The 22,386-nt window shown below is 41.5% G+C and overlaps 2 protein-coding genes across 5 annotated transcripts in view; one reads left to right on the top strand and one right to left on the bottom strand.

Moving 5' to 3' along the window:
* The window catches only part of CP (ceruloplasmin), a 51,229-nt gene that overhangs the window by 25,369 nt on the left and 3,474 nt on the right, over window positions 1-22,386 (top strand). Inside the window, exons 10-19 of one of the 3 annotated variants that reach the window (XM_058661419.1) lie at window positions 513-663; window positions 2,843-3,055; window positions 4,199-4,406; window positions 5,683-5,822; window positions 6,838-6,966; window positions 8,971-9,077; window positions 10,122-10,338; window positions 10,648-10,787; window positions 12,260-12,422; window positions 21,443-21,546. In XM_058661419.1, coding sequence (XP_058517402.1) covers window positions 513-663; window positions 2,843-3,055; window positions 4,199-4,406; window positions 5,683-5,822; window positions 6,838-6,966; window positions 8,971-9,077; window positions 10,122-10,338; window positions 10,648-10,787; window positions 12,260-12,422; window positions 21,443-21,537 — 1,563 coding nt within the window. In that variant the 3' untranslated portion in view covers window positions 21,538-21,546. Of the gene's footprint in view, window positions 1-512; window positions 664-2,842; window positions 3,056-4,198; window positions 4,407-5,682; window positions 5,823-6,837; window positions 6,967-8,970; window positions 9,078-10,121; window positions 10,339-10,647; window positions 10,788-12,259; window positions 12,423-13,820; window positions 13,955-14,002; window positions 14,509-21,442; window positions 21,547-22,386 lie in introns of those variants that run through there. The other 2 variants (XM_058661420.1, XM_012930521.3) reach the window with 2 other exon arrangements.
* The window catches only part of HPS3 (HPS3 biogenesis of lysosomal organelles complex 2 subunit 1), a 37,189-nt gene continuing 29,378 nt past the window's right edge, over window positions 14,576-22,386 (bottom strand). The window contains exons 15-17 of one of the 2 annotated variants that reach the window (XM_058661421.1): window positions 19,624-19,830; window positions 18,565-18,655; window positions 14,576-15,381 (exon numbers count right to left, since the gene is read on the bottom strand). In XM_058661421.1, coding sequence (XP_058517404.1) covers window positions 15,254-15,381; window positions 18,565-18,655; window positions 19,624-19,830 — 426 coding nt within the window. In that variant the 3' untranslated portion in view covers window positions 14,576-15,253. Of the gene's footprint in view, window positions 15,382-18,564; window positions 18,660-19,623; window positions 19,831-22,386 lie in introns of those variants that run through there. The other variant, XM_058661422.1, reaches the window with a different exon arrangement.

The following is a 22,386-nucleotide window of genomic DNA, read 5'->3' as shown; positions in this document are numbered from 1 at the left end:
AGTTGAGAAAGAGAGTAAGAATGTCGGTCCAGCTGGATGGAGATCATGGGAATCCCTCTATCAACTTCCTGGCAGGAGATTTCTTTACTTAGGCTGTCAAATTTCTTTCACCTTGCTCTGCCTTACAGAAAATCTGAGTTTTCCTGAAACTGGTTGTCATCCTCCCTCATTCTCAATAGACACTGAAATTTCCTCCTTATTTTAACTACTTATGGTTTTAATTGATATGGGCAATCTGCAATAGAAGACAGGAAGAAAAGAATCAGATCTTTCAGGTTCCGCAAGAGGTTTCAGATTAACATACATAACCATAAAGCCATTCAACAGATACCATGGAAACTTCAGTGGGTCAACAGGAATATTTCAACGTGGCTGAGCCCATGTTGAAAGAGGAAAAATGAAGTTTTCTTCACATTCCTTTCCTTTGCCTGTGTGTATACAAACAAGATTTTGTCCATCAACATCTTCTACTTTATTTATTCTGTCTCCACTTCATTGTTCTTGATTTACAGAAAGATGTGGACAAGGAGTTCTATTTGTTTCCCACAGTGTTTGATGAGAATGAGAGTTTACTCCTGGATGATAACATTAGAATGTTTGCAAGTGCACCTGACCAGGTAGAAAAGGATGATCCTGATTTCCAGGAATCTAATAAGATGCACTGTAAGTACTATACCACTCACATATCTATCAAGTTATTTCAGTATTGCACAATAGTATTTTCAATTAAACCAAAATGCAAATAGTTTTGCTCACTGGTTAATTTTCAATAAATGATTTAAGAACAATAATGCTCTGAGGAAAATATCACAAGTGATTTAACGTGTTGATCATTTCACTTACCTGGGAGTAGACATACAAAGTATGTTAGATCAGTGCTTCTTAAAGTGTGGCCCACTGATCAGTAGCCTCAGCATCCTATGGAAACTTCTGAGAAATGGAATTTCTTGGGTCCCAACCCTGAGTGAGAAATGAGGTGTTTTACAACCTGTGCTTAACAGACTCACCGGCTGATTCTGATACAGGCTCAAGCTGGAGAGCTACTGGGTTCCATGCTCTCCTTATCCATGGCTCAATGACAGGCTCATCCGATGACTTAATGTGTACAGATATGACCTCTGCCTTTAAGTGATGCTCAGCTTTAAATGCACATTAGGATCACATGAAAGCTCAAACAACTACCAATGCCCAGGACAGTCCCCAGAGATTTTCATGTCTCTGGAACCTAGCAGCAGATTTCTTAGTTTCCAATTTAATAAAAGTTGTTAAGAGTTTAGAGACAGTGAGCGGATTGTTCAAAAGGCCCACACAATTAGTGGACAACATAAAAATTATTATAGCTAATTTAAGGAAAGCTGCATAATTATATTACAAATAGATATTTTTTCAGGTGGACTGATACTAACCACACTATTCCTAATCTGTAACATATTGTTTTTGATGCTGCCTTATTGCATTTGGTAATTGCCAAAATTATTACCCAGTGGGGGCAGGTGTGAAGTAACAGTTAAAGCTGACTGATATGCCCATATCCTACACTGAATTACCCGGATCCAGAATCTGCCTTGGCTCTGGCTTTCTGCTAACAGGTACCCCGAGAAGCAACAGATGACTCAAACAGCTGGGTCCTTGTCAATGAGGTGGGAGACCCAGATTGAGTTCTTGGTTCCTGGCTTTGTCCTAGCCCAGCCCCGGCTGTTGCAGACATTTGAAGAGTGAACCGAAGGATAAGAGATCTAGCTTAACTAATCTATCCTTCCTTCCTGCCCACTTTCCCTTCCTTCCTTGCCTGTTTGCTTGCTTTTTTTTTCTTTTTTCCTTTCTTCTATCCTTCTGCTCTCTCTTTTCTTTTTCCTCTTTTAAAAAGATGTATTTATTTGAAAAAATTACAGAGAGAAACCTTCCATCTACTGGTTCACTCTCCACCTGCTGCAATGGCCAGGGACGAACCAAGCCAAAGCCAGGATCCTGGAACTACATGGGGTCTCCAGCATGGGTTATAGGAGCCCAAGCACATGAACCCTCTTAACACTGTTTTCCTAGGTGGGTGAGCAGTGAGCTGGAGCAAAAGCAAAGCAGCTGGAACTTGAACTAGTGATCACATGGAATGCCAGTGTTGCAGTCAGTGGCTTAAGCCACTGTGCTACACAAGTCCCCAGGAAGTCAAGACACTCCCTCTACTGAATAAATAAAAATCTGATTAAAACAAAAAATTATCCATTGAAAATATCAGCAACAAAAAAATTCTGAATACACAAGGGTGCTCAAAAATTCATGGAAAATGGAATTAAAAATGTTTATTTAGCTACAAAAAAATTGGAATCCATGATATACAAGAGTATTCAAATAGTTTGTGGACAATGGCTATTATGCAAAAGCTATGCATGAATACCAATTGTGTTTTTGCATCACAATAAATATTTTAATTGTATTTTCCAGGAACTTTTCACAGTACTCTCACACTCTTTCCCATTACTCAAGTTAAACTGGAGACATTTTTATCTAGAATAGGAACACACTGCAGGCCTATAGTGCTCCAAAAAAACTCCTATTATGGAAAACTGGCTATTTGGGAATCTGACCAAAGAACTGACACCAGAGTCGCACCCTTGCACCCTGAGTCCCAGGGCGCTGGAGACGATGAGTCAGCTCTGCTTCCTTTCAGCCTAGTGTTGCCAATGGACAAGGTTTGCAGCAAAACTCCCAGCAGGCAGGCAGACAGGCACGCACACATGCACGCACACACACACACACACTCAACAAAGCTGACTCTGGACAGTCCAGGAAACTGCCCTGGAGTAGGATTTCAAGCCCTTTCCAATGCTCTTTCCCCTTCTTACAGCCATGAACGGATTTATGTATGGGAACCAGCCCGGCCTCAGTATGTGCCAGGGAGACTCAGTCTTGTGGTACTTGTTCAGTGCTGGAAACGAGGCCGACGTACACGGGATATACTTTTCAGGAAACACCTACGTGTCGGGAGGAGAAAGGAGAGACACCGCAAACCTCTTCCCCCAGACAAGTCTCAGACTGTTCATGAGGCCTGATTCAGAAGGTACAGTTTTACTGCCAAGACAAGTCTCCAGGGCACCCATAGGATACCCTTTTAATTATGGTTCTTTTAAAGGCAATTGGAAAATCAGACTACAGGGGAAATGACTCCCATTAAAACTACATCAAGTATCTCAGAGCATGCCCCACATCTGGGACTTGGGGTGGGTGGGAAACTGGGTGGGGCTTCTCCCTCAATATCCCCCTTCACTTCAGATACAAGAAGGAAACAATATGGACATAATAGTCTTACCCACTTCCCTATAGCCCCTGAACCTTTATACCGTAATTAACTATGTAAAGATTGTCAAATACAATAAAAAAAATTCAATACATCTTAAAAAAAAAAAACTACATCTAAAACTTTGAATCATATCTCCATAGCCTGGACATGGTGCTGGTTTGTTAGTGGCTTACAATTGAGTCATTCTATACTGGAACTATTGCCATGCAAATTCAGAAACAGCTACGGGTCTAGCTCTGAATGAGTAAAAATAAACTACAAAAAAATTAATCAGAATGTAAAAATAATCTGATTTATTTCAGTTTTTATCTGGTTCATGTGCCATTAAGACTTTAGATCCAATGCCATCATTTCCTCCCTTTGACAATGTAAACATAACAACGATTAAGAGACGGCTCAATGAACAAAAAGTGTCTCATGGAACTGAAATGCTAATGTAATGAGAAAGACACAAAAAAGAATATTCATGTAAATGTCAACTGCTTATTAGTACATTTAGAAAAACGGGGAAGGGGAAAGGAATGGAGACCATTAGGGGACGGGTCGAGATTCTCTCAGCAGAGCAACGGTGTGGCCCCATGGGTTGAGCTGCTCCTTGGGGGACCCATTGGGCTGTTCTGCTTCCAACCGAGGTATCCTGGCAAGCAGCAGACAGTGGCTCAAGGGCTTGGGCCTCTGCCACCCAGAGATAGCCCTAGCTTCTGGTACAGACTTGACCGAAGCCTGGCTGTTGTGGCAGTCGGGCAGTCAATAGGCAGGTGGAACAGCGTTTTCCTTCCCTTCCTGTCTCTGTGGCTCTGCCTGACCTTGGTGTTGACTCTGAGAGGCAGGGAGAGGGTGTGTAGGTGCGGGCCGAGGAGCACGGAGGGTCCAGAGTGATCCGGTTTCTTTTTATCACTCCAGGAACTTTCGATGTTGAGTGCCTCACCACCGATCATTACACAGGCGGCATGAAGCAAAAATACACTGTGGATCAATGCAGGCGGCTGTCCGAGGGCCCCGCCATCTACCGGGAAGAAAGGACCTACTACATTGCAGCAGTGGAAGTGGAATGGGATTATTCCCCAAGCAGGAAATGGGAAAAGGAGCTGCATCATTTACAAGAGCAAAAGTAATCCCCAGACTCTATTTCCCAGGGTTTTTTTTTCACTTGTAAGTTTCTCTTTCAGAGAAGAAAAGAATTATGCTAAATCTTAAAAAAGCAAAAAACAAGCAGAGCATTAAACAATGAAGAAACAGCAAAACACTTCCCAAGAACGGAAGCTCATTCCTCTCTACTGTTCTCAATACTCCTCCCCGACCCACCCACTGGGAAAATTCCACAGACCTCACTGATGCTTTGGAAGCAGTCATCTTAGTTTACGTCCTTTGTGACTGTCTCATGTTCATGTGTCCATTGCTTGCCATTTATTTTCAAACTTAACCAAAACTAATGCCTACATTCAGGCCTGAGATATTATTTCCCTTGCTAACCACTTGCTGCTTTTTCTAACCTTTTCTCCAGAAAATTTGTTATTAGTCTAACAATGAGCCATTTCACATTCTCATGTCAGCTACGTACAAAAGAATATTTTAAATGTTTGACAGCGGTGTAGCAAGTATGGTCTCTGCCCTCCAAGAACTTACAAAAGAATGTTCAAAATCACCAGCGGCATGTGTGCCATGGAAGAGGAATATGTGGATTAAGTTGGAATAAACTGAAGCAGTGGGAGGCTGTGGAGCCTCAGGCATTTTCCAGGCAGTTTCTCCTCTGTGCCCTCACATCTATCAACCCATGAGTGGAGGGATGCGGATGTGCAGGTGTTGAAATCTGGGGCACACAGCACAACTGGCGCCCTGCAGCGAGGCAGTGGTTAGCAGGGCAGTTGGAGTGTGCCTCGGAAGTTGGCCTGTAGTGTAGGGGATAAAAGGTTATTTCCGTAATTGGGATAAAATGGTTGAAAGGCTGCCGGCCGTGTCAGGAGTCAGTGACAAGTTTAGAACAAGGAAATGATTGAAATAATGCATCATTTCCATTCCCACAGACTAGAAATAATACAGGAAGACAAGATGACAACATGAGCAAACTCCAGACTCACAAAAATTTTGTGGCTATTAAGCAACCTGAGAGGTGGTGATTGGCTATCTTCCGGGGGCGAAGAAGCTAGGCAATGGCCAGTGAAGGCCATCTGAGCTAGCCTCAGACAGGGCCAGGACTCGGTGATGCCACTCAGGTGTCTGTTTTTAAAACTCATACTTTTCTCTTACCAGGATAGGAAATTGAGCACTACAAATAACCATAATTGCTTCCATAAAATGTTATCAAGATTCAAAGTTGAAAATTGAAACATCCACTTTTGTCAAGACCAAGACTAACGTTAACTTCTTTTTTTTTTTTTGTCTTAAAGTGTTTCCAATGTATTTTTAGATAAAGAAGAGTTTTACATAGGCTCCAAGTACAGGAAAGCCGTGTACCGTGAGTACACCGACAGCACATTCGCAGTGCCAGTGGCGAGAAAAGCCGAAGAGGAACACCTCGGCGTCCTAGGTGGGTTGCCAGCTGCTGCACTTGGCTGTGGGTCAGGCCTGCCCTGCCATCCAGCCACCTCCATGAGTTTCATTTTCCCACTTCCAATTTCAAACTAATTTAAATGAAAAGGTGATATTCAATTTAAAAAAATGACAAGCCTGTATTTACTAATGAACATAGATGAGAAAATGTTATTTCCTCCAGAAATCGCACATTATAGCGTATTTGGATGTTGTTGCATGTATTTTGTGTTTAGCAAATTGCTGCCTCTACAAGTTTTTATCAAGTTCCTAGAAACTGCTTTCTAATAAAATTCATATCCAGGTGTGTCTCATTAGCTCATCCCATCAAAACACAATAGCTGCTTACTTTTACAATAAGGTGAAGATGATTGTTTACAAGAAATATAGATAAGGAAATTAGAAAGGAAAAGGTGTTATTACGCACATGGCAGGGGAATCACTTTAAGACAATGTGCAAGAACTGGACTAACTTGGGTTGTGGGAAGTCTCTTGAAAACCATCAAGCACAGTGGACATTGTGCCCTGCACCATACCCACCCCTTTTCACACGCAGTCTTTTCAGACTCTCAGAGTTCCCAAGGACTTGCTTATCCTCAGCCCTTGGAGCCTCCAGGGGAAATGAGACTGTTGTTGCATCACAGAAATGCTATTGGGTGTGAGACAGAAAAAGACGCAGTAGGGGATGAAAATACAACACTCTGTCACCTTCATCCTGAGGAATGTCTGGAGGGCCCAGTGGCACGCAGTGGGCAGGCCCTGGAGCAGGCTGAGACTTCCCTCAGGATTTCTGAGACTGGATGTACACCAGGGTCTCCAGCTTTAGAGTAGCCATTTCTATCATTCTTATTCCAATTTTTCCCAAAGCAGGTGTAATCCAAAAGCATTACAGCACAAGGTTATAAGAAAGAAGAAAAGATTCCTGACTGATGCCGAGAAAGCCACTTGTTACCGCGTTAGAACTTTCAATACGACAGGTTAAGTAACCCACTCTTCCTTTTCGTTTTTACCAGGTCCACAGCTTCATGCAGATGTTGGAGATGAAGTTAAAATTATCTTCAAAAACATGGCCACAAGGCCCTATTCAATACATGCCCATGGGGTGAAAACTCAAAGTCCCACAGTGACTCCAACATTACCAGGTACTCATGGGAGGGGATGCAATTGAAAACTTTGTAGTTTTGTCTTGTTTGCCGTAGAGCTAGCCTTCCAAAGAGTATTGACTTGAAGTTGCTGTTGGTAAGAGGGGATACAGAAAGGTCGAAAGGTCAAGGTGTGTGTGTGTATGTGTGTGTGTGTGTGCCAAGTATATGTGCAATGCTCGTACCAAAGCATCCCACAGGCATGGTAAATGGAAAAACCCTAAAGGCAGCAGACATCAACACACACTCTAACGTGAGTCACAGAGCTGCCCCTCCCCTCTGCTATCGGCCAGAACAACCATCACATGGTATCTGCTGCATTGCATGGCTCAGTGTTTCCACCCATGCCTCCCACAGATGGGATCTGAAGGGCAAGATGCTGCTCTGTGGAATCCTAATTCTTCCTTCACTGTCTGGTCTTGTATAGGGCACAACCTAGGAGTTCAGCAAATGTTCCTTTAAGTAACATTCAGGAAAATATGAAATTCATTATAAACACAAATGTGTGTTTTCATTTCCTAAAAGCTGTATTTTTCTTCCATTAGATCTAACTTTGGCTCCTATGAAAAGACCATTTTGCAGTAATTTAGCAGTTCCCAAATAAAAAGAGAAAAAAATATACTGAGTGACTTACAAAACCATGGGACTAGAAAACAAAATAAAAACCTCTTCCTCCATGTCCCTCACCTTCTCTTTAAAGAGATGAATGTATAAATACCAACTAGTAAGAAATGCTATGAGAAAGATTCAGTGTGGCAACAGATAGTATTAGCGGACTATTTTAGGCAGAGTGGTCAGGACCTCCGTAAGGTGATATTGGTGTAGACATCTCAATGATAAGTCATGAAACTCAGATGAGCCAGTGAAGGAATTCCAGGTCCCACATGGAAGCATTTGTCTCACTTGATGTGCCTGAGGAGCAGCAAGGAGCCCAGAGGTGAGAACAGAGCACACAAGGGACAGATGAACCCCAAGGAGAGCGGCGTTGGATGGAGCATCTCAGAGGCGAGGGTCTCAATGCCCATGTGAGGTGGTGATGTGATACGGGCTTTTTTGGTAAAGGGCTGCTCAGGCTGACATGTGGATGAGTGATGGTAGGGGTCAGCTGGTGAAGCTGACGGAAGGACCCAGGCCAGGCCAGACCAGACCAGACCAGACCAGACCAGACAGCAGTATGACAAGCAACTAGCCACTAGAGAAAATCACTTAGTGTTATGAAGAAAAGTATACTGGGAAAACATACTTCAGGCTATGGGAAGATTAGCTGTGACTTTCTTCAAATGAGATTGGAACAGCCGTGGCTTCACAGCAAGGTAGAAATGCGCTTGGCTGATTAGAACCGGCACCCATATGGGATCCCGGGGCATTCAAGGAGAGGACTTTAGCCGCTAGGCCACGCCGCTGGGCCCGCGCTTGGCTGATTAATCCATCGTTGGCAAAACTGACTTAAAAGCTTTCTAATTTACCTTAAAACTAACTTCCTAAAAATAATTTCAAGTGCCACAAGTCTTAAAAGCTGATTACCCAGCCACTTCCAGTTCCTTGGTCATTGGCTCTCACAATTCAGGTATGTCAAACATAAACCAAATAGGGCCCGGCGGCGTGGCCTAGCAGCTAAAGTCCTCACCTTGAACGCTCTGGGATCCCATATGGGCGCCGGTTCTAATCCCGGCAGCTCCACTTCCCATCCAGCTCCCTGCTTGTGGCCTGGGAAAGCAGTCGAGGACAGCCCAAAGATTTGGGACCCTGCACCCGTGTGGGAGACCCGGAAGAAATTCCTGGCTCCCGGCTTCGGATCGGCACAGCACCAGCCGTTGCGGTTCACCTGGGGAGTGAACCATCGGATGGAAGATCTTCCTCTCTGTCTCTCCTCCTCTCTGTATACCTGACTTTGTAATACAAAAAAAAAAAAAAAAAAGAAAAAGAAAAAGAAAAACAACAACAACAACAAAAAAAAAACCATAAACCAAATATAACCAGCTACATTACCACTCTGTGATTCAGGTGAAACTCGCACATACATATGGCAAATCCCAGATAGGTCTGGAGCTGGAAACGAAGATTTGGCTTGCATTCCCTGGGCCTACTATTCAACTGTGGATCAAGTTAAGGTAAACTTTAAATCACTTGTGTTTTGAGACAATTCCCAAAAATAGATACACAATTGAAGGAAGATGAGGTTAGAGCTTTCCTGTGGTGTAATTCTGATTTAACATTCCAAAAAATAACCTTCTCCACTATCTAATTTTGCTTCTTTTCAGAGATAGTTACAACTCCCACATGATTAACACTTACAGAAATTAAAGATCAATGCTCTATTTCCCTTTTGATGTAAAAACACATTAAAGACCTGGGGTCCATGACTTAAGAGTTCCATTTTTTCATAATTAAAAAAACTGATCTTAGCAGTCATCCACAATGCACCTAGTTTTTATTTGATGAGATAGTTCAAAGTCAAGTAACACTCAGCACCCACAGATTCAAAGACATACCTCAACTGCTTTGCAGAATGAATGTCTGATCCACAATTGTCCTGAGCCAGAATTGTCTGTGGACATCTTCACCAGCGGTTTTCACAGGCACTTAACACCAGTAATTCTTAAATGGACACTGAGCTCTGTCAAGATCTAATCTGCCTTTATTGATGTCAATCCCGGTGAAACCTCATAGATTTAACAGCCCACAGTGCTCTTCCTCCTCTGTGCCTGTTAGCATTCTAAGTGTCCCCATTTTAATAGTTTCTTTCATTTCTTCTATTCCTTCGTTTTCCTTCCTAGACTTAGGCCTTAGGCTTTGTCTGACTCGCCTCTGGATGTTGAGTTACAGAACAGTGCTTAACTCACGCTAATAAGTGAATGGAGTAAACAAACCAACAGTGTCCATCTGGGGTTCTGTGACATTGCTGTCCGTTAGCCCAGAACATCTTTTTCCCTCTGCAGACATCTCTGTTACCTCAGCATCACCAGTGTGACCTACCTGTTATTCCTACGGCTCTAACTCAGTTGCTTCCAATAACAAGTTACTAAGTGTGGGCAGTACTACATTGGGCAAGTCGACTTTAGCCTGTCCCTCCACCATCGCCTGGGCAGTGGGTGGCAGGGTTGTGGGTCTCTAAGCCACACTCCAGGGCTGATGAGGTTTGTGCTTGATTTCAGGATCTCTACAGTGGATTGATTGGCCCACTGATCGTTTGTCGGAAACACTACCTAAAAGTATTCAATCCCATAAAGAAAGTGGAATTTAGCCTTCTGTTTTTAGTTTTTGATGAGAATGAATCTTGGTACTTAGATGACAACATCAAAACATACTCTGAACACCCTGATAAAGTAGACAAAGATGATGAGGACTTTATAGAAAGCAATAAAATGCATGGTATGATGATTATTCTAAAATCATTTCTACCCTTTTCCACTTTTTTCTTCTCTCAAATAAAATTACTTTGGAGATTATTCATTGCTTCATTCTAAAGGAAATCACTTCTGCCTCGCAACCAAGATTAAGGCTTTCCGTATAACATGAGTAGAAAAGCAGAGTGTGACAGCATTAACCTTATAGCATTCATTTTCTTCCACTAACAATGGCATAAGCTCTATCGCATTTTTTTAAGTCCTTCAACTAACCTATCAGGCTGTTGGTTTAAAATGTCCTGAGAGGTTAATATAACATTGTGTGCTTTCCCAGCCATTAATGGAAGAATGTTTGGAAACCTACATGGCCTCACCATGCGTACGGGTGATGAAGTCAACTGGTATCTGATGGGGATGGGCAATGAAATAGACTTGCACACTGTACATTTTCATGGCCACAGCTTCCGATACAAGGTAAGAACTACATGTGGCACTCTTTCTTGTTCTTACTGTATTTGGAAATATTCTACAACAAAGATAATATTTCCCCAGAGAACCATGAAAAAAATGTTTGAAGAGTGGAGCACAAGGCAATTCCAACTGACAATCCAGTCAGTTACATCTTGTGTTCATCCTCAAATTTGCAGTTTTTATGGCATTTGCATGACATTTTGAAACACACTCCTGAGTAAAGCATCCGAGCTGAACTACTGGCAGAGAAAGTGTTCATGTGACAGAAAAGCAGAGCCCAGACCAGGGCACATTTACTGTGAGCTTTGCCTGCCTGTGACATGCCGCATTTCTTAGATGGCCTGCGGGAGCAAGATCACCAGCCAGGTTCCAAGTACTGAACTGCCTCTGGATCCCAGTCCTACTTGCTTCCATACCTGCTACTTATCTCACCAGGAACCAATGGCCCTTTTTTCTTATCTTTAGATAGATGTAGAAAATGTAGGAGCCACTGCAAAGCGCACTGCAGAAGGTTCATTTTATTATCTCTGCACTTTGCTTCACCTAGATACATACACAAGGGTAGTACTTGGAAAAGTTTGTTGAGAAATTAATTAAAAGATGTTTATTGGCTGCATGAAAAAAAATCTGAAACTCATGCATCATTTTTCCCTAATACATACTTTCTGTGAACTTTCTGCAACTTCCCTTTGCTTTCTTAGATTTTCAATTTCTTAAATAAGATTTATTTTTTTAATTCTGAAAGTCAGAGTTACAGATAGGAAGAGAAAGATGAAGGACTTTTCTCTGGCGGTTTACTCCCCAGATGGTCACAGTGGCCAAAGCCAGGAGCGAGCAGCTGCATTTGGCCTTCCCACATGGTGGCAGAAGCCCAAACACTTGGGCCATCTGCTGCTGATCTCTCCAGACCAGTCACAGGACTGGAAGTGGAGCAGCTGGCACAAGAACCCGTACCTATATGGATGTCGGCGGCACAGGCAGTGGCTTTACCCACTATGCCACAAAACCTTTTCCTGGACTTTCAATTTTATCCCTGCAGAAATGTGCCAACTCCTGTGTCCAGTTAGGACTGTGCTTGAACTGTCCCTGTTCTGTGGCTTCTCCTTTGGCAACCTTTTCGGCTCCCTTTATTACTCTCCCTGTCCACAGGTTTCAGGCTGGGATAGGCTTAGCAGTGAGGTTAGGGATCACAGCTCAGTTCCTTCCAGTAGCGCACGTTCTCTGATGGAGAGCCAAATCAGAGTAGAGGCATTGTGGCTGAGGTGGTCTTGGTGGGTGAGTTATTCATCACATCTTTCCTTCCTCCCTGCTTTCTGGGCCATGGCCATCATACCGTATCTCAAACAGCAATGGTGCAGGGATTCATTTTAGAACTCATTTACCAATCTCTCTAGTAATCCTGTGCTGATTAAGGACATTTTATGAGTTGACTTTCATAAATAGTAATATATATTTGTTCTATTTTTCCAATGCAGCATAGAGGCATGTACAGTTCTGATGTCTTCGACATCTTCCCGGGAACATACCAAACTGTAGAAATGTTTCCAGAAACACCTGGAATCTGGTTACTCCACTGCCATGTGACTGACCACATCCATGCTGGAATGGAAACTACCTACACGGTTCTACCAAATACAGGTGAATACCCACGTGGTAATCCTAGAGGTAGAAGGTCATGAACCTATTACGCAGTACTTTGCCTAAATACTTGCCCCCGTATGGAACATTGGTGAATTTGTTGCTCTGATTTCTCCCTTCTATAACTACAACCAGAAATTTTTACTGTGAAATGATGTAGGACAGTACTCATTTCCTGACAGTCAGTGCTTAAAACAGCACCAGCAGGCTCTAAGTTAACACAAATGGATACCAAACCGGTGCAGTGTAATTCTACCTAAAGCACTTAGGACGTGTCATGATGCCTACTGGTCCAAAGCCAACCACAGCTTACAAGACACATTTAGGATTTAATGTCTTTCCTAAAACATGACTATTTTTTTCTGAATAGTATTTCATACATAGGAGAAGCCAGAGGTCCCTCAAATAATCAATACAGTTGCAGCGAATCTATCAGGGCAGTGTTGTTCTGAGCATCCGGGGGAACGGGACGCATCACTGACTGTTGATTGTGAAAGACCCAGCAAAACCATTTGAACTCCCTGCTCCCCAACCACGGCGACTCTCTCCATACCCACTCAAGCACATACCCTTGCAGGAAAACAAACAGCCTTTGTGTGACTACAAGTCAACAATATGTATGAAAAGTGAAATGGGACTGTAGGCTTTGGTCCTTATGGGTTCTTTCAAGTTCAGAATTATTGGAATTGAAAATGAAAGTACCCATAGGAGAAAAAGAAAACAAACTCCTCTGCCTTACCCTCCAAATGGGCAAAAAAGAAAGCATATAAATTGACTACATGGACTATAATTTGGATTTTTGTCCTTTGTTTTCTCAAGACCAAGTTCAGGTTATACAGTGCTGGCAAGACCACGGCAGAGATGATGCTGTTTTTCTCAAACAGCCATGAGGCACTAAGCTACTGTTTTGTTTTGTTTTTTTCAATATTACTTAGGTTAAAGTGATTTCTGAAAGATTCCAAGTTCTATTTTTCCCCTTCAAAATTAAGAAAGACTTTGTAGGGAAGAAATTCCCTTTTCTTTCATGAAAGTAGTAGTATTATGAGATATTCTGAAATATAAAAGATAGAAAAACATAAAGAATGATTAAACAAGCTAACATTTTAAAATGAGATTACATTTAAAGCATCATGTATTAATTTTATTATTATTTTCCATAGTACAGTTTTGTAGGTATAAAGATTGCCCCTTTTCCCTCCCCGTGGGTCCCTCCCGCCATAAGCTTAACTGTGCTATTTCAGTGTATCACGGCATTGTAGGTCTAGGCAAAGGGAGAACATCACACTGCCAAGGTATGCTTAGCTCTTTCACTCAGCAGTAGAGATATGTACTACAACATACTTCATCCTATAATACATACTATCTTAAATAATGGTCTTAATATTTCTTTTTCTATAGAGACCAAGTCTGGCTGAAAGACAAGGTGATAAGTGGGAGAAAAAAAAAAGAAAAGAAAAACCAATGGTTTATGACAATGTATGTGAAAGTGTTGAGTAAGACGCTTACTTTGGATGGCTGTATCTTTTCTAAAACTTTTTTTAAATCTGACACTATACATTTGTGGGGGAAATGTTTTGCAGATGAAAAACAAACAGATTGTTAGGATATATGGCTGGCACTTGCACAGGAGGTAACAGAGTTTATTCACAGGGACCACTCAATGCTATAAGAGTTTTGCAAAACTTCTTTCCAACAAGAAAAACATGAAGTCACATGCTGACCTGGATGGTCCCTGAGAGATCATCCTAGGATCACTGGAATGCTCCTGACCGCTCCCTTCCCATCCATCTTGGCCGCACCATGCTAACACCATTCCTAATGAACCAGTGGGCAAATGGGAGCAAAGTGTGGAGGAAGAAAAATTTAAAAACCAAGTAGAAAGTTACATGCCTGAGATGTGGAGAACGCTGGAAAAGATGGTCAGAAGAACGTTACATGGAACTGGAGAAAAAAGGATTTGAAAAACAGTTCTTAACCTTAAATCCTGATGACATTGACTTACCAATCAGAGAAAAACTCAAAGTGTGGCAGACAACTGTTGGGAAGAATTGTTTGGCCTTAACCGAATCTTTAAGGTACTAACAGTAAGCTGAAGTTGGACTTGAAGTTCTCTAATGAGGCTTTAAAAAGGAAGACAATTACAAACACAATGATATGTGGGTATTTCTTTATTTTCACAATTTTACTCTTTAAAGAGCAAGAAAATATATTAACAAAAAAATAGAAACAAGGCTTTGGCTAAAAACGCATGCATTCAGCAAATCATGCTGAGGCAGAAAAGAGGTTTGCTTTGTCAATTTCTTCATTTGATTCAGAAAGAAACTGCATGAGTTCCAAGAGTCAACAGGAAAATAAGGATTGAAATCATCTAACGTGCCAAAACATTAACATCTTTCCAAAAAAATTTTTTTATTAAGTAGTCCAGTAGAGAAATCTGGGAAGACCAAGAAGATGATTTTGTATCCTTGTAAAATGTTTCCTTAAAATGTCCCTAGTATGAAAAACGATTGTCATTTCTCCAACAACAATGAGTTATTGCTGTTTCTTGGAATAAAAGCCACCTTTTCAAATGCATGGCATTTTTGAAGAATTCTTATATCTTGAAGCTTTCTGTTTGCTTGTCTAACCGAAAAGGCAATTAAATGAATTCAGGTTATAAATTAACAAAGTACTGGTTGCCACTACAATCTGAGGCTTACCTTAGCCTGAAAGCATCTGTAAACATATATTAAATAACACAAAAAAATTATTTGCTTCCGTTTTTACCTGGCATTCAGGTTTTTAAAAACTCGAGTCTCCTACAGGACCGTGTTGCCTTCCACATGATACCTTCAAGTCAGTGAGTTTTTCCGACTGCAGTAAAGAAGATAGGGCAAGAAAAACGCTGCAGCGCCATCTTCTGGCAGAACACTCAAGAAGTCCCGCAGTTCCAGCTCCACAGCAAGGACGGACAACGTTTCTGTTGGCGGGAAAGAAGATCTGTATTAGAACGGAGAGTGTCTTTCACCCAGGGTCCCTCTTAATCACTCAACCAATTAGAAGTTAGTTTGGGTAAAAAAAAAAAAAAAAAGATGGGCTCTTAAATCCAAAACTACTTTATGATCTTCAGCAATACCTTAATGTATGCTTTCTAGAAACCTTTGCTTTTTATATTAGCCCCATCCCATCTGGATTTGCTATCGCATTGCTGAATTCCTACACTGTTTATCTTTCAACAGATCTGCAACATCCCCTCTAGCTCCCTGAGCACTCTGTCAAGGTTAGACGCACACTGCAGCCACATTCCACACTGTCTGCTAGGAAAAGAAACACCATTAGCCTTTTCCTAAATGAACTCCTTTCAGATTTTCATGTTATTGATAAGCACAAATCTATTTTCATCCACAGGTCTTTTTGTTCTTTTTAATAAAAAGCAATATAAGGTGCTCAAGTGAGCAATTTCAATTTTAGGGAACACATCAGATGTTTTCTAATAACTATGTAATTTTATGACATGCTGCTTCTTAATGGACACATGCTGTCCTCTCCAAGGAAGAGAAGGGTGAAGCTTAAGAACATTTTTCCTGTCCATTCACAGTCGTAGACCTAGCCTCACTGCAGTGCCGCTCCCTGCATGATCCTGGCATAACCACCACTTCCTTCATGTTCAAAGTTTACACAGAGGAATGACCTGTTGCTAAAACATAAATGATGTATGGGCAAGAAGCCTAGCTCCAGAACCAGACACACTTGGAAAAGGATTCTAACTTCTGCCCATTGCCTGTGAGTGACTTTAGGAAAGCCCAGTATCCTCTTCTACAACCATCTGCTAGCTTTTAGGTTTCTAAGAGAGTTAAAGTACAACAGCACATACTAGAACCTTCGTAAGCAGTAATTACTAACTGATGTGAAAAACATGAATTAGCAAGGTTTCTCCCTCCAAATCAGTTTCACTCCTAAATGTGGAGCCTTTAAGCAATATCCTTGAAGCTAAAAACTGAGTTGGGCATGGGGTGCGGCTAGTGTTGAATAGTTGCATAGCCAATACAAATTCCATCACTGCCAGATCGCCTCTGCTCTGATCGTTGAAAAGCTGCTCTCATTCTAACATCAAGAAAAGGGCAAGACCTCAAATCCGCTGAGTGCTTTAAAGCATGGTATGGTATTTTCATGTGTAATTTCTCATTTAATTCCTTCCGGAGTCCTGTGAGATTCCTTTAATTAATTCAAGACCATTCCAGTGGGTGCTGTCTGACTTACGGTTGGGAAAAGTGAGGTTGAAGAAGGATTAATGTGCTTTACTCTACTCACCAGCCACTCAAATCTATAAGTTGTCCAGAAAAAAACCTATCTAAATGTAAACCTACTTGGTTAAGATACTCAACTTGTCTAAAAAAACTAACTATTGAGATAGTTTTTTCTAGATTGTGGGATTTTAGGTGACCGTTAAACCTTAACTTTGGAACTTACTAAAAGTATTAGCATTTTTTTAAAGGCACAGTTCATTATTGCAAAAATAACAAATATTTCCTCAAAATAAATAAGACATCCAGCAAACCCAGTTTCAATGGCTGTGCATTACTGCAGTGGTCTTGAGTAGTATGATTTCCTCCAGAGGACCTCAGGTGACATCTCGGGTTCTCATTCCGGGGGTGGTGCCACTGTAATCCAGTACACAGAGGCCAAGAATGCTGTTCAACAACCAAGAACAGACAGGGGAACCCCCACACACAGGGACAATTTTCTGCCCCCAAAAGCATCAAGGTTGGGAAGCACTGCACTAAGACATTCAAACGCCTGAACAGACTATGTAAGTCCTTAAACTCCATCTCCAACCTTACTCTCTTGCCATTTGCCTAACATTTTACTCTAGTATTAGTCCTGAACTTCTTGTTGGTCTCATCCATTTCATTGAAGACTGACTTCTCCAGGGCACTCAGCTAAGTGGCAGACCTGGAACAGAGTTCCAATTCTCCAGACTCCAATTCTGGGCTCTTCAACACATTTCAGCAGCCAACAGAAAGGCTCCCTGGAAGCTGCACCTCAAGTCCTTCAGATGTCTGCTACCAACTGCTTCCTACTCACAGGGTGCTTCCTGCGCGGAAGCCACTGCTGGCAAGGAGCGTGCAATATGGAAGATGTTTACAGCACATGCCACCTCTCAAGGAGTTACAGCCCTTACTAAAGGTCAACGGCATATACCATGTGGTGCCACCTGCCCTACCCACACAGATCTACACACAGGTGACAGCGAAAAATGCGACCTTTGGAGGTAGATTATCAGTAAATTCAGGAGGCAGGGGATGTGGATCAGGAAAGGAGGGAGAGTCCTTTGCTGAGATGCAAGGCTGCAGGATGACAAGGTATTTGACATCTAATGCCAGTGGGCAAAGCAGCTAAACACCTGACGCTTCCACCTTCTGAGAACCAAAAGGAAGCTAAACAGATAAGGCAAAGAGTTAACAGGAGTCACCCCCACCTCTTCCCAGTCGCATCTAACTTTCAGTGGAGGTCTTCAGAAAAGAAGACTCCATGGCCAATGGCTCTGCCTAACGTTTAAAAAAAAATTAGTTATCTCCACTGAAAAACAATCTCAACACTGTCAAATATAAGTATTTTATGAGCAATGCAATCAAGGCCATCACACATTTTACAAGTTGTATTAACACATAATTGCACAAAAACTGGTAACCACATATTTCTCAAGACTTACAAATGACTATTAATGGATTATAAATATTCAAATAACCATGAGTACTGTGCAATTGAGAGACACTCAACGCTTTAAGGAATGCGTCGTTCCTCAATATTTGCTTATATGATACAAATCTCAATTTCTTACAAAAAGGAAGTTAAGTACCCACACTATTAGTAAAAAAATATAATTATCTTGATGATTACTCAGATTTATAAAAATATATTGAAGTTAGGAGCTTCCGTGGTAATTTGTCAAGGGCTTGAAAAGATGAACTGGAAAGAACATAAGCTCTGTGACAAGGTATCCAAACGAGGACTCTGATGGGGAAGGGAAACATGAACGCTGACATAAACTCTTCTATAAAACCCTTTCGACTTCATGGGGAATCACGTGAAAAAAGGGCAATGTCAAGGTTTCTTTACATTTCAAACTCTTAAATCTATAATCAGACGGAAGAGCTGTCACCTTTTAATGACGACAGATGAAGCTGGTATTTCTCGCCACCGTATTTTATTCTCTGACAAAGTTCAGGCAGCAGTTTCTTCCACCACAAGGTCTATCTTAGGAAAAAATTAATACATTTTAGTTTTTTACAGTCAGATTTCCAATGAGAATAACATTGGAAGGCAAAGGGCAAAAACAATCATTTTGCTTAATGCTCTCCATTTTGTTACAACAAAAGTTGTATCAGCAGCCAGTCTTCTACTTAAATTGCAACATAGAAGGTCTGTAGCTTGAAAATCCAATCGTATTTATGCTGCACATAGGTACATGGCTGTTTCTAAGATGCTGCATGGGGCCCAGCACGGTTGCCTAACAGCTAACATCCTCACCCTGCACGCGTTGGGATCCCATATGGGAGCCAGTTCTAATCCTGGCAGCAGCCCTGCGTCCCATCCAGCTCCCTGTCTGACCTGGGAAAGCAGTTGAGGACGGCCCAAAGCTTTGGGACCTGCACCTGTGTGGGAGGGCCGGAAGAGGCTCCGGGCTCCTGGCTTTGGATTGGCTCAGCTTCAGCCATTGCAGCTGCTTGAGGAGTAAATCAATGGATGGAAGAGCTTCCTCTCTGTCTCTCTTCCTCTCTGTATATCTGACTTTCTAATGAAAAGTAAAATAAATATTAAAAAAAAGAAAGACACAGCATGGAAACCTGCAATAACCTCTCATGAGAAAAAAGGGAGGCGAGCGGCAGAAGGCACTAAAAACTCTGCTAATTTCTAAATTCAAGACAATAAATCACATAAAATATTTTCCCATCATACATTTTGCTTCCCACGTGGTAATCCATCACCTGTCTCACCTGCCACAAAGGGCTTGCTAAATGACAGCATCGCTATCCCTCACTGTTTGAAAAGCAGAGAACAGTCTCCAGAACACCTACCATCTTAAACTCATATGTTCATTAGACCCACTCAGCCATGTGAGGTTGGTCTAAGCAGAAATTGCCCCCATTTTACAGCTAAAACAAGAGCTTCACATCAGACTATCACTGGCCAAGCCTGGGACATCACACGAAAGGCATACCCGGTTCTCTTCTTTCAGTTCGTGATTGGCATACGGGATGACGGCCTCCGGGCACCTCTCTAGCAGGGTGTCTATGCACTGCTCATGCTCCTTCAGGCGGGTACGACACAGGACGTGGACACTAAGGCCTGCGACCGTGTCCTCCGAGAGTGGCTCCAAGAACGGAAGAACGGAAGCTATGTCAAATGAAGGACTACAAATAAGAGACTGTGAACAGAAAGTGAAATGTTATGGAATGTGCACCCAGAAAATTAAAACACAACAGACAGAATACAATTTTTAAGAAAGTAAAACATGACAGAATTCAATTAAAAACAAACAATACTGTCTAAAAAACATCATCTTAAAATACATACATATGTTACTTAATCTGAGAGGACCAAAGCATAAATTGTGAAATCTATTTCTGATATCTGTTAAGTAGATTTTTAATAGAAGGTAATCATTTTTAAAATAACATAACTTTATTTATGTTATATGCACTGCATATTAAAAATAATGAGAATTCATTAGGATTCTGTCCTAAGGAAATAACCAACATTATGGCCCAATAATTCTGAGAAATTAGATACAATGTAAAAATTCAATAATAGGAATGAATAAATAAATTACAGTACATATATATTATGGAATATTATTATTTAGCCATTAAAATTGTTTTCAAAGACCAGTGAATGAGAAAATGTTCAGGATGAAATTAAGTGTAAAAGCTTTCAATACAAAATTATATTCAAAGCATGATCAGTTTTGTAAAATTCACATATAGAAATATCCTCAGAAAAGCATCACTATATGAAACAGATTAATTCCCTGAAAGGGAAAATAGAACCCACTGTCTTATTTTCTTCTTGTACTCTGTATTTCTTAAATGTTTTCTAATGACCATCCATCACATATTTAACCAAAAATTAAATTTCAGGGCCAGTGCTGTGGCACAGAGGGTTGAGTCTCTCCAGCATTTCATATGAGTGCTATGGGTGCTGATTTAAGTCTCAGCTGCTCCACTTCTGATCTAGCTGCCTGGGAGAGTAGTGGAAGATGGCCTTAGTCCTTGGGGCCCTGCCACTCCGTTGGGAGACTCAGATAAAGCTATGGCCGTTTGCTTTGTCCTGACCTAGCGCTGGCTCTTGCAGCCATATAGAAGTAAACTAATGAACAGAAGACAGTCTGTGTCTCTCTTTCCACAACTATGTCTCTCAAATAAATAAATAATTTTAATTAAGTTTCATATTTTTTAAAAAATGAACCAACCAATTAGAATTGAATAATCTGTATTTATACCTTTTGGCACAAGTTGAATGACAAGGGAGTAAATATTATTTCAATATTCAGAACTTTATTAATGTTTAACAGTTAAACAATGCATCCTACTTCTACTTTTTTAAAAAGATTTATTTATTTTTATTGGAAAGGCAGATTTGCAGAGAAAAGGAGAGACAGTGACAAAGGATTTCTATCTGCTGATTCATTCCCCAAGTAGCCACAATAGCCAGAGCTGAGCAGATCCAAAGCCAGGAGCCAGGAGCTTCTCCTGGGTCTCCCACGCAGGTGCAGGGTCCCAAGGCTTTAGGGCATTTTCTACTGCTTTCCCAGGCCACAGGCAGGGAGCTGGATGGGAAGTGGAGCAGCTGGGTCATGAGTTGGTACCTATATGAGATCCTGGTACTTGCAGGGTGAAGATTTAGCCACCGAGTCATTGCACCAGGACCTATACCCTACTTTGCATCTATGACCAACAAAAACTTCTCCCCCTCTCTCCTGGATGAAGATGAGGTAATCATGTCCTGAATTTTTTTCTCCCCATGTCTTCTTGTTACAGCACCTCCCCAGATCCACAAGAGGAAATGGAACATGAAGTATTTATTTACAATCAGCATGACTTTTTTATTCAAAAATTTACTAAGGAGTTATTAGCAGAATAAGGTTAGTGTCTTTTCCTTCCCAAGTTTAATGTTATTCATCTGAAACATTTTTTGACAATGTGATGGCAAAGATGAAGTAAGGTGACAATCTCCCACTCATACCAGCTCCTAACACACAAGAGAACAGACTATATATCATATCTTGATGAATCAGGATAATGGGTAAATCAGTATAAGCAGGTCTAATTCACAGATTTCTTTCTGAACCTAAACAACACAATGTTGTTCTAAGGGTGGCCGGCAAGGGGCTAGGGCAGGACAGCAGGGCAGTACTTTGTCATCCCAAATAGTGGCTTTCTGATTCAGATGGCATCTAGATTGCTTTTAATTATTGCGCAAATAATACTACCGCAGTGATTAAGGACACCCCGCAGGGAGTCACACCTGATCTAAGGGGACAGGGGAGTCACACAATGAATGTCTCCAAGTTGCAAAGTAAGACACAATGAAATGACTTTGTTTCTTGGTGGCAATGTTTTTTCTTAATGACTAGGATTAACTGGTCCACAGGCAATCTAGAAAGAGCTATATTTACAGGAAGCATTTAGAAAGGTCTACAAAGACCATTTTTCATCCTTTGAATCCTACATAAAATACAGCTTTTTTGAGACACTTTAAAATAAGTTTTAAAAGATCAATGAATTGGGCCCGGCGGCGTGGCCTAGTGGCTAAAGTCCTCGCCTTGAAGCTCCAGGATCCCATATGGGCGCCGGTTCTAATCCCAGCAGCTCCACTTCCCATCCAGCTCCCTGCTGGTGGCCTGGGAAAGCAGTCGAGGACGGCCCAAAGCTTTGGGACCCTGTACCCGCGTGGGATACCCGGAAGAGGTTCCTGGTTCCCG

The sequence above is a fragment of the Ochotona princeps genome, chromosome 3 (genome assembly GCF_030435755.1).
Source record: "Ochotona princeps isolate mOchPri1 chromosome 3, mOchPri1.hap1, whole genome shotgun sequence".
NCBI classification, from domain to species: Eukaryota; Metazoa; Chordata; class Mammalia; order Lagomorpha; family Ochotonidae; genus Ochotona; species Ochotona princeps.
The sequence above is the reverse complement of the archived record's forward strand: the minus strand, read 5'-3'. Positions and strand labels throughout refer to the sequence as shown.